Raw genomic sequence first — 13,141 nt, forward strand, 5'->3', positions numbered from 1 at the left:
TCTTGCTCAGGCTGGTCTCGAACTCCGGAGCTCAAACAATCCGCCCGCCTCGGCCTCCCAGAGAGCTAGGATTACAGGCGTGAGCCACCGCACCCGGCCTAGGCTAGTTTATTTACTTAATAAATATGTGCAGAGCCCCTACCATGCACCCACATTCTTCTAGGCACTAAGGAGATCCTGGCGAACAAGTCAACAATGTCCCTGCTCTTATAGCACTTATATTTGAATGAGGGAAACTGATAAGAATATTGGCAAAAAACTATGGCTGTTTCTGAGAGTGCTGAGTGCTATGAAGAATATGGGAATGATTGGGGAGGGCCTGGAACTCTAGTTGGCACTTTCTGGAAGGCCTGGGGAGTTGATAGCTGAGCTGTGACCTGAATGATGAGAAGAAATTGATTATGTAAATATCCAGAAGAAGAGCAGCCAGCCAGAAGAAACAGGAAGGACAGTGACCCTGAGGCTTTTTTCAGGAACAAGAAGACGGTTGTGGGTGAGGGGCAGAGTTGTGGAAGATGAGATGAGTGAGGCAGGGAGGTTCAGATTGTGGAGGGCCTTCCTGACCATGATGAGGAGTTTGGATCTGGTGTGAGTGCCTTGGCAAGCCCTGGGGTGGCTTTCAGCAAGGAAATAAGATTGTCTTTTTCCTTCAGTTCTAAGGCTCTGAAAACTTGCTTAGATTCATTTGGGGTTATTATGGACTTCCGAGAAGAAGCAGAAAATGAACAATCTGAAAAGTTCTACTTTTTCATATTTCGGTTTTCTTAAAATCAGTTAAACCTGTTTCTTTTTGGTTGTTTCTGATTTGTAGGTGGGGTAAGAAACTGATCATTGTTGCCTCCCAGGCCATGCGGTACAGGGCCTTGATAGGCCAGGAGGGGGATCCTGACCTGAAGCTCCCCGACTTCTCTTACTGCATCCTGGAGCGATTAGGCCGATCCAGGTGGCAAGGAGAGCTCCAGCGAGACCTGCACAGCACTGCTTTCAAGTAAGGAGGAGGATTTGCTTCTCTGCTTTCAATTATTGGGGCTCACTAGTCATTGCATCTTGCACACCAAATGTAGGGACGTGCTGCCTTGTCTTCCCTCAGGCATGGCTTTTCTTTCCAAGGCCATTGTCTCATAGCGACTGTTCTCTTAGGTTGGCTGGACAGGAGGTATGTGTCTGGTGTGTATATCCAAGTGAGAGACTCCATACATTATGGAGTTAAAGCTATCAACAAAGTACATGACACAGCCCATGTTTCTTTCCTTCTCTAGGGTTGATGCTGGGAAGCTGCACTATCATAGGAAAATTTTGAACAAAAATGGGCTCATTACGATGCAGTCCCATGTGATCCGATTACCCACTGGAGCCCAACAACACTCAATCCTCCTCCTCCTGAACCGGTTTCATGTGGACAGGTATGTTTGCAGAGGTCAAAGCATGAGGTTACTTTTTTGTTGCAGCCATGTGTATTATGCTTTCAAAAATCGTAGAAGCCAAATCAGAATATGACTGGTTTTTTAAAAAGGATATTTATTATCTGTTGCTGGTGAAAATAAGTCCTGCTTATTTAGAAAGCCTGGAAATTATGCATAAAAGAAAGAAAAAATTACCTACAACCCCACAGCCCAACAATAGAAACTATTAACATTTTGGTAAAATTTTGGAGAAGTGTAAAAATTAAAGTTTGTCATGGTGACAGAATTGTGGTTGAATTATGTCAGTTGCAAATTAGATGTTTTATAACACACAACCATAATAATCAATGTTATGTGGATGAGACAGTGAGGTTCTGCTGAATGATTGCAATGCATGATATGGGTATTCTAGCTGGGTATCCTAGTCCAGGCAATGTAGCAAACTGGCAAAATATGCACATTCCCTTCTGAGAACCAGGGAGTCTCTGAGAGTGAGTAGGTTATCACTGACTCTTTAATCCTTGCTGTTGGGGTGACTAATTACCTGACACAGGAATGGGGGAAAGAAATGTTCCACCACTCTGCAGAGGTCTCAGTCTATATTCTACAATCCCATGCCCTCCTTTGTGGAAGGGGCAGAAGCCAGCATGAGGAAAGGTCAAGCTGGTGTAGGGCCTAGGAAAAGCAGTCCTTGGGTATGTAAGTTCTGGGCCTCATAGTGCCTGGCCACCAGCACTTGTGGTAGTGGTAGGCAGTGCTGAGGGATAGTGGGGAGGCAAGTAGGCAGACCTTCCCTGGACCATGGGGAATGATTCTGTGATTCTCCCTGGCCAGTTGACAAGAGTCCCTACCCTTTACTCCAGTGGCCAGGTGCATCCCCCAAAGGGGAGGGGAGTGAACACTCAGGATTAAGTGTAAGTTTTCAAGTTCGCAGTGCCCACTGCATTGTACACGGCTTGGCTCCAAAAAAGTGCTTGATACATATGTATACACTGTCTATTGACTATAGATCTCTGGGGGTGAAAATCTTCTCTGTCTATTGGTTTGTCTTACAGCTGTCTAATGGCCTTCAAACCTGTCAAGATGTCCAAAATGTTCTGAATTCTTAATTTATCTTCTCACTTATGTTTTGGAAATACAGTTGACCTTTGAACAATGCTGGGGGTTAGGGGTGCCAATCCCCCACACAGTTGAAAATCCACATATAACTTTTGACTCCCCAAAACTTAACTTCTGATAGCCTACTGTCGACCAGAAGCCTTACTGATTATATAAACAGTTAACACATATTTTGTTGTATATGTTACATGTCTCATATACTGTATTAGTATAATAAGTAAGCTAGAGAAGAGAAAATGTTATTAAAATCATAAGGAAGAGAAAAGACATTTATATACTGTACTGTATTTATGAATACCGTAAGTTTATGTCATCTGTTTGCAAGATGAATTGTCTGTCTGAAATGGTGGGCAGCCCATCTGCAGACCTCAATCTGCAGTACATATCAAGCAATTTAACTTTTTCTTGTAATGTCATGACTTTTCTCTCCTTCTAGGGAGCACTTCTAGCATCACTAGTGGCATTTCATAAGGATCCCATGGTATCATTCAAGGTTTATGGTATTGCACTAAACACAATGAAAAATACGCGAGAACTGTGAGAGATCACTTTTTACTGTGATAAGCAATGTACTGGAGAGACGAACTGCGCACAAAGCGATGATTAGTGTCACATGGCATTTTAAACCCATACTCTCAACACTTGAGCTTGCCACAGTAGTGACAGGAGGTGGCTACACAATTACCACAGTAGTATAGTTTGTATTATAATTAATTTTATGCAGTTATGACTGCATCTTTACATTTATTTACATTTCTTTCAACTCCAAATGGTACCATGTATGGTCTGTATTTTTTGTATATAAGTTTTGGTAAATTTTATGGTCTGGGGAAAGGCTCCTGTGTTGTTGAACCTGCCCAGTTGCGGGTGCAGCCTTGTACCAAGCAGCCCAACCCCGACCTAAAGTAAATTCTCAGGAGAAGTCTTACCTGGGTTTTGAATTTGCAGTAACAGGTGTGAGCATACTAGCAGCAGTGTGACAATCATGTATGATACTGCAAACAGGACAAAAATAAAATTTTAACTTTTTTCATAGATTTGTGTATATTTGAGGGTAGTAAATGATAAAATAGACTAATATCTACATATATTTTATGCATTCATGACACATCTTTTTCTTAATTTTTTCGATATTTCTGGGTTATATGGTTCATCTGTGAATAATTTTTTCAAATTGTGACAAGTCTCCAAAAACATTTTCAATATATGTATTGGGAAAAAAAATATATACATATATAATGGGCCTGCCCAGTTCAAACCCATGTTGAGGAGTCAACTGTGCTATACTATATTGGAGAGAATCATGTTTTAGGAATTCACATTTTAATTGGTCATACAATTCCTTAGTTAAATAACTATCTCACCAAACTCATAAATGGTGTGTAGCCTGTGATCTACAAAGAACATAGGGTGGCAGCCATGTGGCAGAAGAGAGAACACCGGATTAAATCAAGATCTGTATTTCAAAACCACCCCTCACTTGACCTCTTTGACCCACTGTTATCTCTTGTGTAAAATGGCTATGGCATAGTGCTTAAAATACATAGTAGTCCATATGCAGTAAATATCTGTCCCTTCATTTATTTTTTCACTCATTAAGAGGCAATGCAAATGGAGAAGTGAGTGTAGTCTCCGGATCCCACACATGTACTCACCTTTTCCCTAGGACTGTGGGTCAAGCCATGCTGTCCTTGTCCAGCTGAACTGGCAACAAGGCTCCTCTCCGTACCCCTCTCCTAGTTTCCCCTGGGCACACAGAGTCAAGAGGCCTTGGTGCTTTTTAGCTTGGAAGTATTTGTCATGACATCTACTTCACAGTAGAAATGAGATCGAAGGTGGGATCAATCACACCAGTGATGTCAGAGGCAGAAACCAGGGCTTCAGAATCAGAGAGGCGTCACAATGTAGGAAAGAGAGTGCTAGATGTAGAAGAAGAAGACCTAGGTTCCCATCTCAGGCCTGAATTTTGGGGAAGCCTGTTAATTTCTTTATGAAATAATCCCCATCTTTCACCAAGTGATTTATAAAGAAATATATAAGATGCTTCCTAAACTTGAAAAGTATTATTAAGATGTAAGGTGTTTTAAAGAATTATTTCATTCAAGTTTTGATCTTAGAGTCTAGTTTGTACACTGCCACTAGTTAGGTGACCTTGAACACACAACCAAACCTCTCACAGCCACAATATCTCCAGCTAAAATGTGGGCACCGGGCTGGATGATCTCTGAGACCCATGTGGTCATTTAAGTCATGTTGTATCATCTTTAAAAAACAGGCAGTAAATATTGTCTTTAGCTATAGGTTTGAAAAAACAAACTGTTTTGTTTTCCTTGCAGGAGGAGCAAATATGACATCCTCATGGAGAAGCTTTCAGCCATGCTGAGCACGCGGAGTAACCAGATGGAGACACTAGGAAAGCTGAGGGAAGAACTGGTGAGCGCCGGGGGTGCCCGTGTGCTGGGCTGCTGGGAAATCTTTGTCAGGCGGAGATTAATGGATTGCAACCCAAAACCCTGTTGTAGGTTTGAAACAAATGGGATTTTCCTTTGTTTCAGAGAATGAATAAGTGCTGTCCTTCATTTAAATTCTTGCTCTTGCCTGACTTTTATTTTCCTCCAGGGTTTGTTCTGGAACCTGTTACCAAAGTTCACATGGAATGGTAAATCTTGGTGTTTAGATTTACTTCCATAATCCAGCCTGTGATTTTGTTCCCAGTGGTTTTATACTGAAATAGCAGAGTGGTGACAGTCCTGGAAAGGAAGTGAGACAGGTAGGGAGGAAGGCAGTTACGGACCTGCTTTGTCTTTGGGCCCAGGACAGTCGACAGCTAGAAACGGGTCAGAGAGAGCCAAGCAGGATTTGGTGAATAAATTAGCCTGTAGGTGAGGCTAATGCCATGAATATGGATGCTGTCTTTTTGGGGGAGCTGTGGGAGGAGGGCTTATTGCTTCTTTCTCTTTTTGCTGGCCAGATTGTGCGAGTCCTTGATGGCAGCCCCCAAGAAGACAAGACTACATCATCTTCCCTCGCTTAGGATGGTCACTCTAGGGCTTAGTACCATATGTTGAGGGCTGAGGTCTGATGGATGAGTTTCCGTAGGGTCTTTCCATGGTGCTGGGGGTATGGCTAGATTAACGATAGATGCCATTTACAAGCCAGTGGGTTCGAATGAGCCATATGTGAGTCATCTGTATTGTTTTGATAGCCATATGTTCTGCTCTCCAAAGGCTAGAGTGCTGGTTAGTTGTTGATCACACATCTGTGGTGGCAGCAGCCCACGGACATTTGCTCCCAATGTCTCCCCCAGAGTTTCAGAAGGAACCTGTGAGACTTAATGAACACCCCTTTGTCATGAGAGCCTCCTGTTTGATCTGTAACTTAGAGCTGTGGTAACTTGCCTGACTCTTCCAGGGGCTGCAAAATCAAATGGCAGCAGTGCCCAGGAGGGTGATGGAAATGAACAAAATGGGCCAAGTGTAAAAAAAATTCTGATAGCAGTATAGATTTAAGAAATTAACTTTCCTCTTAACTACCGTTAGAGAAAAGCAGTGCAAAAATGGTGATAAATGGCAACCTACCTTCAGTTTCATTGTCCAAGGGTCTGGTGGGGAGCACGGAGGCTGTGGCCCTGCGGAGATGGGCATGCCTGCTGAAGGCAAGCGGCCGGTCCTCAGCTCCTGCTCACTGCTGCTGGGAGGACCTGCAGTCCTAGCACTGGGTGCCAGATCTTAGTTGTTCAAAAGGAGCCAAAATCTTGGTGCTTTTTCTTTTTTTATTAATTGGAGAAAAAGATACAAATTTATTTACTGTGTATACACAAGAGTCTTCAGAATGCAAATTCAGCTCTGCAATGGGGTTTAGAAGCTTATATGCCTTTCTGGTAAATTGGGTTACTGGGGAGTGGGGAAGAGGAATTCTGTTGAGTGGCAATAGAAGATTACTAGGGAGGATGAACGGGTGGAGAACAAAGAGTAACTAGTTCTCTGTGGAATTTGAATTAGTCTGAGAAGCAGGACATTATCTTCTTAAAGAGTCTGTTCAGGTGTGGTCACAGTCCTGGTCCTACAGGGAGGGGAAGAAAAGAACGATTGTCCTACTAGGTGGGTTTCGATCTTTAGGCAGATAAAGAAGCTTTAACATTTATTTTAATAATTTTTAATCTTTTTTCTTTCTTTTTTTTTGGCCTTTGTGGCTCACAAGAAACTTTAACATTTTTGGGGAGTGCCTGTTGGTGGGGAAGGGGGGAATGGGAGGAGTAAGGGCAGAGAGACCTCGAGCCTTCTTCAGTCAGTGCAGCATGTCAAATGCCCTATACTGGGGTAAAATATTTCTAATTTTCTTCAGTCCCCACTTAGAAACTAAAAAGTTTCACATATTAAAAGCCAAACTGATAACTTTGGAGAAATTTGAATTAGAGGTTGTTAGATGGAGATATACAAAGGAGTGAAAAACAAAAAAAAACACATCGGGATAAACGAAAAAGAGCAAATTTAAACATAGTGTTCCCTATCTTCTTTAATCAGTCGCTTAGTCCTGTGAATAGATCAGTTCAGTTAAACAGCTTTGTCCCATTCTACAAGCTGGCATTGCAGATGAGCTTGCACACAGAAGAAAAGCAAAGGTTAATATTTGTAACCGCTCTACTCTGTAGAGGCTAGAGAGCGTCCAGCTGAGGTGTCTAGATGTTAAACTCAAAACATCTTCAGTTAAAGTGGAAGTAGGCAGTGGCTTTCTTGCCTGGAGTTTGTATGTCACAAAGTATACCTGCAGGGCCTCAGGAAAAAGGTAGGGGCAATTTCACTGAGTCCCCATCATAAAAATGGAAGAAAAATTCGAAAACAGTATTTGGAGACTTGTAGCCAGGGAAGAATTCAGGATTCAAGCTAGAATCTAATAATGGGTTTACTGTAATTTCTTCTGAAATGTAATTTTCTCTCTACAGTTTCCCGTTTCTACTAAAGACAAATCATTGCAGGACCAATTTATTTGTGAAATAAATTTTAGTCTCATTATACTTGGCCTGATTATTTGCATAAAGTGCAGCAAGAATAGTTATTGGCCATATAGGCTTTCCTTTTTTCTTTTTTTCAATTGGCTTTGCTGGAATTTTTTCATAAGGAGTTCAGGTTAGACTTTAAAGCCTGTCGAGCCAAGCCAAGAATTTAAACGTGTCTGTAGGTATCTGTAGGAATTGGGTAAATTTCTCTTTTCTCGAGGTCTCAAAGTAACTTGGGGTTCCTGGACCTATCAGAAAGTGACATTCTTTGCTTACCACAGATCTGGAAATGTCATGAATGAGGTACCAGCTGGGTGCTTTTTTTTATGAGTCTCTTCACTTTTCAAATTTGGCAAGTAAATTGCTTTTTTAAAAAAAACGTTACATAGATGAAAAAGCATGGCCTGCCCTGGAGGCTGTCCTTTGGTAACCCCTGCAGAGAAGATGTACTTAGGATCCTTTTGGTTGTACCAGCCGTGCAGAAACGTGAGTGTTAGGAAGAATATACTCATCATCATTTCGTTGTAACTTCACAGATAGACTACATTGAAAAAATTTTTTAATCTGTTTTTCCCACTGCCTGTGGGAGGTGTGTGTTTATGTGTATATATTAATAATTAATACCCTTGTTTAAAACAATCAAAACAACATGAAAAAGTTGATACTTTTTCAAGTGAAAAGCCTCTGCTCACCTGCCTCATTCCTACCCCTGTATGTGCTTTCAGGATCTCTTCAGGCAAAGCTCCTTCCCCTTGTCATCAACAGGTAGAATCATTTCTGTCCTGCTCTGGACTTTGTTTTGTTCCCTTGTTGATGTAGCTTGGCAGCCTCTGCTCGTTCGTACCTCCAGCATTTCTCCATTCAAGATAATTAATTCAGGTCCTGAACTTGTGTTCATTTACATGACCTTTTAGTCATTTCAAACATCTTCCTCGTACCTAATAGTAGCTTTTAAACTGTGTTTCGGCAGGGGCTGTGTGAGAGGACATTTAAGCGTCTGTACCAGTACATGCTGAATGCCGGACTCGCCAAAGTGGTTTCTCTTCCCTTACAAGAGATTCACCCTGAATGTGGACCTTGTAAGACAAAGAAAGGTAACGGCAGATCTCAGCCTCCGTTCCCTGGGGTGGATGAATGGCTGTCACTTCTCTCTTCTAAGCTCCAGCCTCTCTTGCTGATCACATTCTGCCTTACAGCATGATTTCCCATGTTTATTCAACTTTTAATGCCTCAGTGCCTGGCTCAGGACCTTCTATATCAAAAGTGCCCAGAAAATGTTTGTTGAGTGAAAGCAGAGCTCACATCCAGCAAACATCTCTATGTGGTGTCCAACATCTCAAATTTACAGTGCCCATAAAGCAAGTTCATATTTTCCTTCTGACACTAAGCCACTCTAAAGCCATTCTTTAGCCTTCTGTTATTATAATAAGTACCTACTCTGTGCTGCATGCTCTCATCAGCTAGCTGTATAAGGTTGGTGCATTATCACCATTTTACATGTAAGAAAATAAAAGTTAAAAGATGTTAAGTAACTTATGGAAGGTTAACCAGTCAGTATGTGGCAAATGTAGAATTTGAGCCTTCTGAGAAAGTTAAGCTAAGGACGATAGCCTGTAAAACTTTAAAAACCTTCGTTAGTCCTATATTTTTCTCTATTCTTCATTTTTGTCCCATGCTGTTTAACCTCCTGACTAACCAAAATCATTTTAAAAGCTGAGGGTTAGAGCTTTCAGTAAAAGGTGATAGTCAGAATATATGTGTTTATCCACACTCCGGAGACTCAGACTCCACCATAGTGGAGATGGGGATATAAAAGGAATAAGCCCTCACGTGCAAAGAGAATAGGACAAGAAATGACAGCAGAGAGAGCTGGTGACGTTTTGATGTTCAAAGGCAGATGGACAAATGGTGACTGACTCAGCAGACTGGGAAAGCTAAGTATGTGTGAAGCACAACAGCCAAGAGTTGACACCTCCAAACTTGAAATAAACTGAAAAGTTGGAGATTCCAGGTACTTTTGAAAGCACAGATGTGGATGGGGCTAGAGATGAGAGGACTGGCTGATAGTCTGTGTGAGAAGTTGCACCCCCCCCCCCCCCCCCGAGAAGCCCCTTCCCACAAAGACAGAAGCCTGGAGTTAGCTCAAGAGAGCAGGTGCCAGAGGGTGTCTAGACTCAGAGATGTCAGCCCAGGCTGGGGACAGGACACCGTGCCCAAAACGGATATGTGGCAATCTCCATAGGTGAAAATTCCCCCAGCTGCCGTTCCCAACTTGGCTATCTCTTGGTTTATGCTGTCGTTTCATGCACATCCTCCAGTAGCTTCCTAAAAGGGAACGTGGGCTCTCAGAACACTGACAGCCAGTCTTCCAGTCCCCTAGGCTGGAGGCTGGAAAGTTCTTTTCTGAAGAAACTGGTGAGTCCAAGAGAAAAGTCTTTCAGATACTGAAATTTGGGGGTTTGCCACAAATAGCAGCCCCTGCTGGCTCACCCTTCACTGAAGCCCACCTGATGGTAACCTCTCTCTTCTTCTTCCCCAACCTTCAGAGGTGCGCTTCATGCTCAGAGAGTCTGAGTGTGGGTTAGTGATAGGCACATAGAAAGCCAAGCAAATGGAAATCAGTGAGTTATTAACTCCAAGGAAAACCAAAAGGTATACAAGAAAAAATTGCGTTAGGGCCTATGTGTACGACTTTGTAGGCATAGCAGGTAACCTGTGGAGACTGGCTTCATCAACACATGTGAGCAGAATGTGTGCTGAAGGACAGACCCACAGCATCCCCAGCACAGCTCTGTGCCCTGTAGGAGGCAGGAGGCCATATTTGTTGAGGGAATAGGAACTGCCTGTCCAAGGGGATTCTGTCTCTTCCTTTGTTTCCCAGCTTAGTTAATGGAATCACTGGCTACCCTGTCTAGCTTCTTTGTGTCTGAGAAAAGTCTTACGGAAGAGATGCTAACACACAGATAATTACAATATTACAAGCGTATAAACAAAGAAGGAGCAGCTGGGAGGTAAGGAAGCCCTCCTGGAGTGAAACCTCATCTTTGAGTCCCTAGTTCTTAACACATTCTTCAGTGCTAGGTAAATGTGTGATTGATGGAATGACTGGAACTCCTCAAGGGAAAGAGTGGGTGGCATCAGCCTTTGAGTGCGGAGGAGATTAGAAAGGATTGCTGGGTCCTGTGGCAAGGAAGAAAAGGTTCACCAACTGAGAGGTGTCCTGGAGAACTTAACCATTGGGAGATTCTTTAGTATTTGACTTAGAGGTCTGATGTTGTCAATGCTGAAAATACTCATGGCCTGTGGCTCTATTAATCATTTTTATTTCCTGAGCTGTTGGAAGAAAGGTGTTAAAAATAAACAAACTGGAGTAATTTTATACTGAAAATAAAGAGAAACCAAAGAGGAACCTTAGTGCCTTAAAGAACCTTTTTTCTTGGGCAGGCAACCATGGAGAAAGCCTCCTCCCAAACTTGAGGTCCCTGGAAGTTTAAATTAACCACTTGAAGCTAAACAGACACCTGAACGGGCTTTGAAATGCGACAGCCCTGGGTTAGAATTTTTGTTCCATCACTTTCTGGTGGGGTAATTTTGAGCAAGGCATTTGACTTCTGTACATCTGTTTCCTCATCTGGATTTTCTGGGGATGCTGACAGTACTCAGTTTCCAGAGTGTTGTGGGGCTTACAGGTGACAGTGTCCACAGAGTAGGGGTCAAAAACTGGTGCCGTGTCAGTCAAATCTAGCAATTTCTAGCATTTTTTTTTGCCTTGAAGTGTTTGTTTTCATTGAATTTGTTACTGGTATTTAAAAATCAGAATTTTTACCTAAAGAGTTTGACTTTCAACTTCTCTGTAAAAATAAAATTAGGCAACATCGGACTGCATTTCTTTAATAGCAATTGGCTAGGCGGAGAGGTGCTGCCCCATTTCGATGGGACCCACGTTCCTCATTCACCAAGAACACCCTGCTTGCTGCTGCGTAACCCTCAGCCTGCTTCACGCTGGTGTGTCATGTGCCTGACCCTTGTAGGTGTTTCCATCCATAGGACCTGCACAGTGAGCGGTCCCAGTCATCTTGAGGCCTGGGACTGGGAGGGAAGATTTCCCGGAAGAAGGGTCAGCAAGACTCAGCACAGATACTGGTGACTTCAGCTCCTCATGCGATATTAAGAGGGCAGGCACACAAGACGATGACAATCACATTATTTAGATTGTCACACATACACACACTGAGCCATTCTGATTGCAGGAGGCTCATCTCATTCCCATGGTGGTCCCTTTGCCCACATTGTCGCCTACCTCTCTCTGCTCAGGCTAGAAACCTGGGCTCACGGTCAGTCCTTCCCTCATGTCCGTGGCACTTCGTGGCTCAGTTATTTATCTGTGTGACTTTTTTCCAGCTAGGTTGTGAGCTTCTGGAGGGTGGTGGCCACACCCCTTACATACTTTATATCCTTAATGCCTGTGCAGTGTCTGCTTGGAACGGAGTAGGGGCTAAGCATATGCTTAGCACATTTAAGTAAGTGCCACTCCAGTTACTTTCCTTGTGCAGGAGACAGGGATGAATGCACAGTTTTCAGGGGTTTTGTTTTTTGCCTTGAGCTTTGTCATTTTGCTTTGCAAAATTAACATAAAAATTCCCCTTTAAGGCATTATGGAGTAGAGAAGACTTAAATAATAAATAAAGATGATATATTACTTCATGTAAATTTACAGGTATCCCTAAGATATAGCATACGAATTGTTTCTAACATTCTTTAAAGAGCTTGGATTTAGCCATATTTGAAATGCATATTTCATTGCACAGAGTATTGCAGCGATCTGTTTTGCAAAAAGTGAAAAAACCTTCATAATGAAAACAGTCACCCTGAACTGATCTGTTTTGCAAATTTGGATTATTTTCTTCGAATGTTTACCAGTCATCCTGTGTTTAAAATTGTGCTGAGAAAAGGTAGGAAGAGAAATAGAAGTTAACTTTGCAATCCCTCAGAAAATGATCACAGCTGGAAGCAATTGACAGAAGTTGTGCTCCCTGGGGCTGATGACTGAGATTGGCATTTGAGTGGGTTTTCCAGGTTTGGTGACAAGATGAGTCTAGTGTAGAAAGGGATGGCGGGGAGCTGTTGCCTCCATGAGTCTTAAAAAAATAAACAAGTTCAGCAAGATTGCAGGACCCAAGATCAATGTACAAAAATCCATCGCATTTCTATATACTTGTCATGAACAATCTGAAAATGAAATTAAGAAAACAATTCTGTTCACAATAATTTAGGAATAAATTTAACAAAAGAAGTATAAAATGTATGCTCTGAAAACTACAAAACACTGTTGAAGGAAATTGAAGATCTAAGTAAAATGGAAAAGCATCCCATGTTCCTGGATTGAAAGACTTAACATTAGTAAGATGGCAATACTCCCCAAACCATTCTACTGATTCCACGCAATCCAGATCAGAATCCGGCTAACTTCTTTGTAGAAATTAACAGGCTGATTTTAAAATTCACAGGGAATTGAAAAGGACCCAGACAGGTAAAACAATCCTGAAAAAGAATAAAGTAAGAGTACTCACACTCCCCACTTTCAAAACTTAAGGCAAAGCAACAGTAGCAGCATGACACTGGC

The 13,141-nt window shown here is 42.3% G+C and overlaps 1 protein-coding gene across 2 annotated transcripts in view; it reads left to right on the forward strand.

The window, feature by feature from the left end:
- The window catches only part of GTF3C1 (general transcription factor IIIC, polypeptide 1, alpha 220kDa), an 81,854-nt gene that overhangs the window by 7,942 nt on the left and 60,771 nt on the right, over positions 1 to 13,141 (forward strand). For both annotated transcript variants that reach the window (XM_012645002.1, XM_012645003.1), the window contains exons 3-6: positions 812 to 988; positions 1,260 to 1,403; positions 4,859 to 4,955; positions 8,489 to 8,612. In XM_012645002.1, coding sequence (XP_012500456.1) covers positions 812 to 988; positions 1,260 to 1,403; positions 4,859 to 4,955; positions 8,489 to 8,612 — 542 coding nt within the window. The remainder of the gene's footprint in view (positions 1 to 811; positions 989 to 1,259; positions 1,404 to 4,858; positions 4,956 to 8,488; positions 8,613 to 13,141) is intronic.

The sequence above is a fragment of the Propithecus coquereli genome, unplaced genomic scaffold (assembly GCF_000956105.1).
Source record: "Propithecus coquereli isolate 6110/MARCELLA unplaced genomic scaffold, Pcoq_1.0 Scaffold223, whole genome shotgun sequence".
Classification (NCBI taxonomy): Eukaryota; Metazoa; Chordata; class Mammalia; order Primates; family Indriidae; genus Propithecus; species Propithecus coquereli.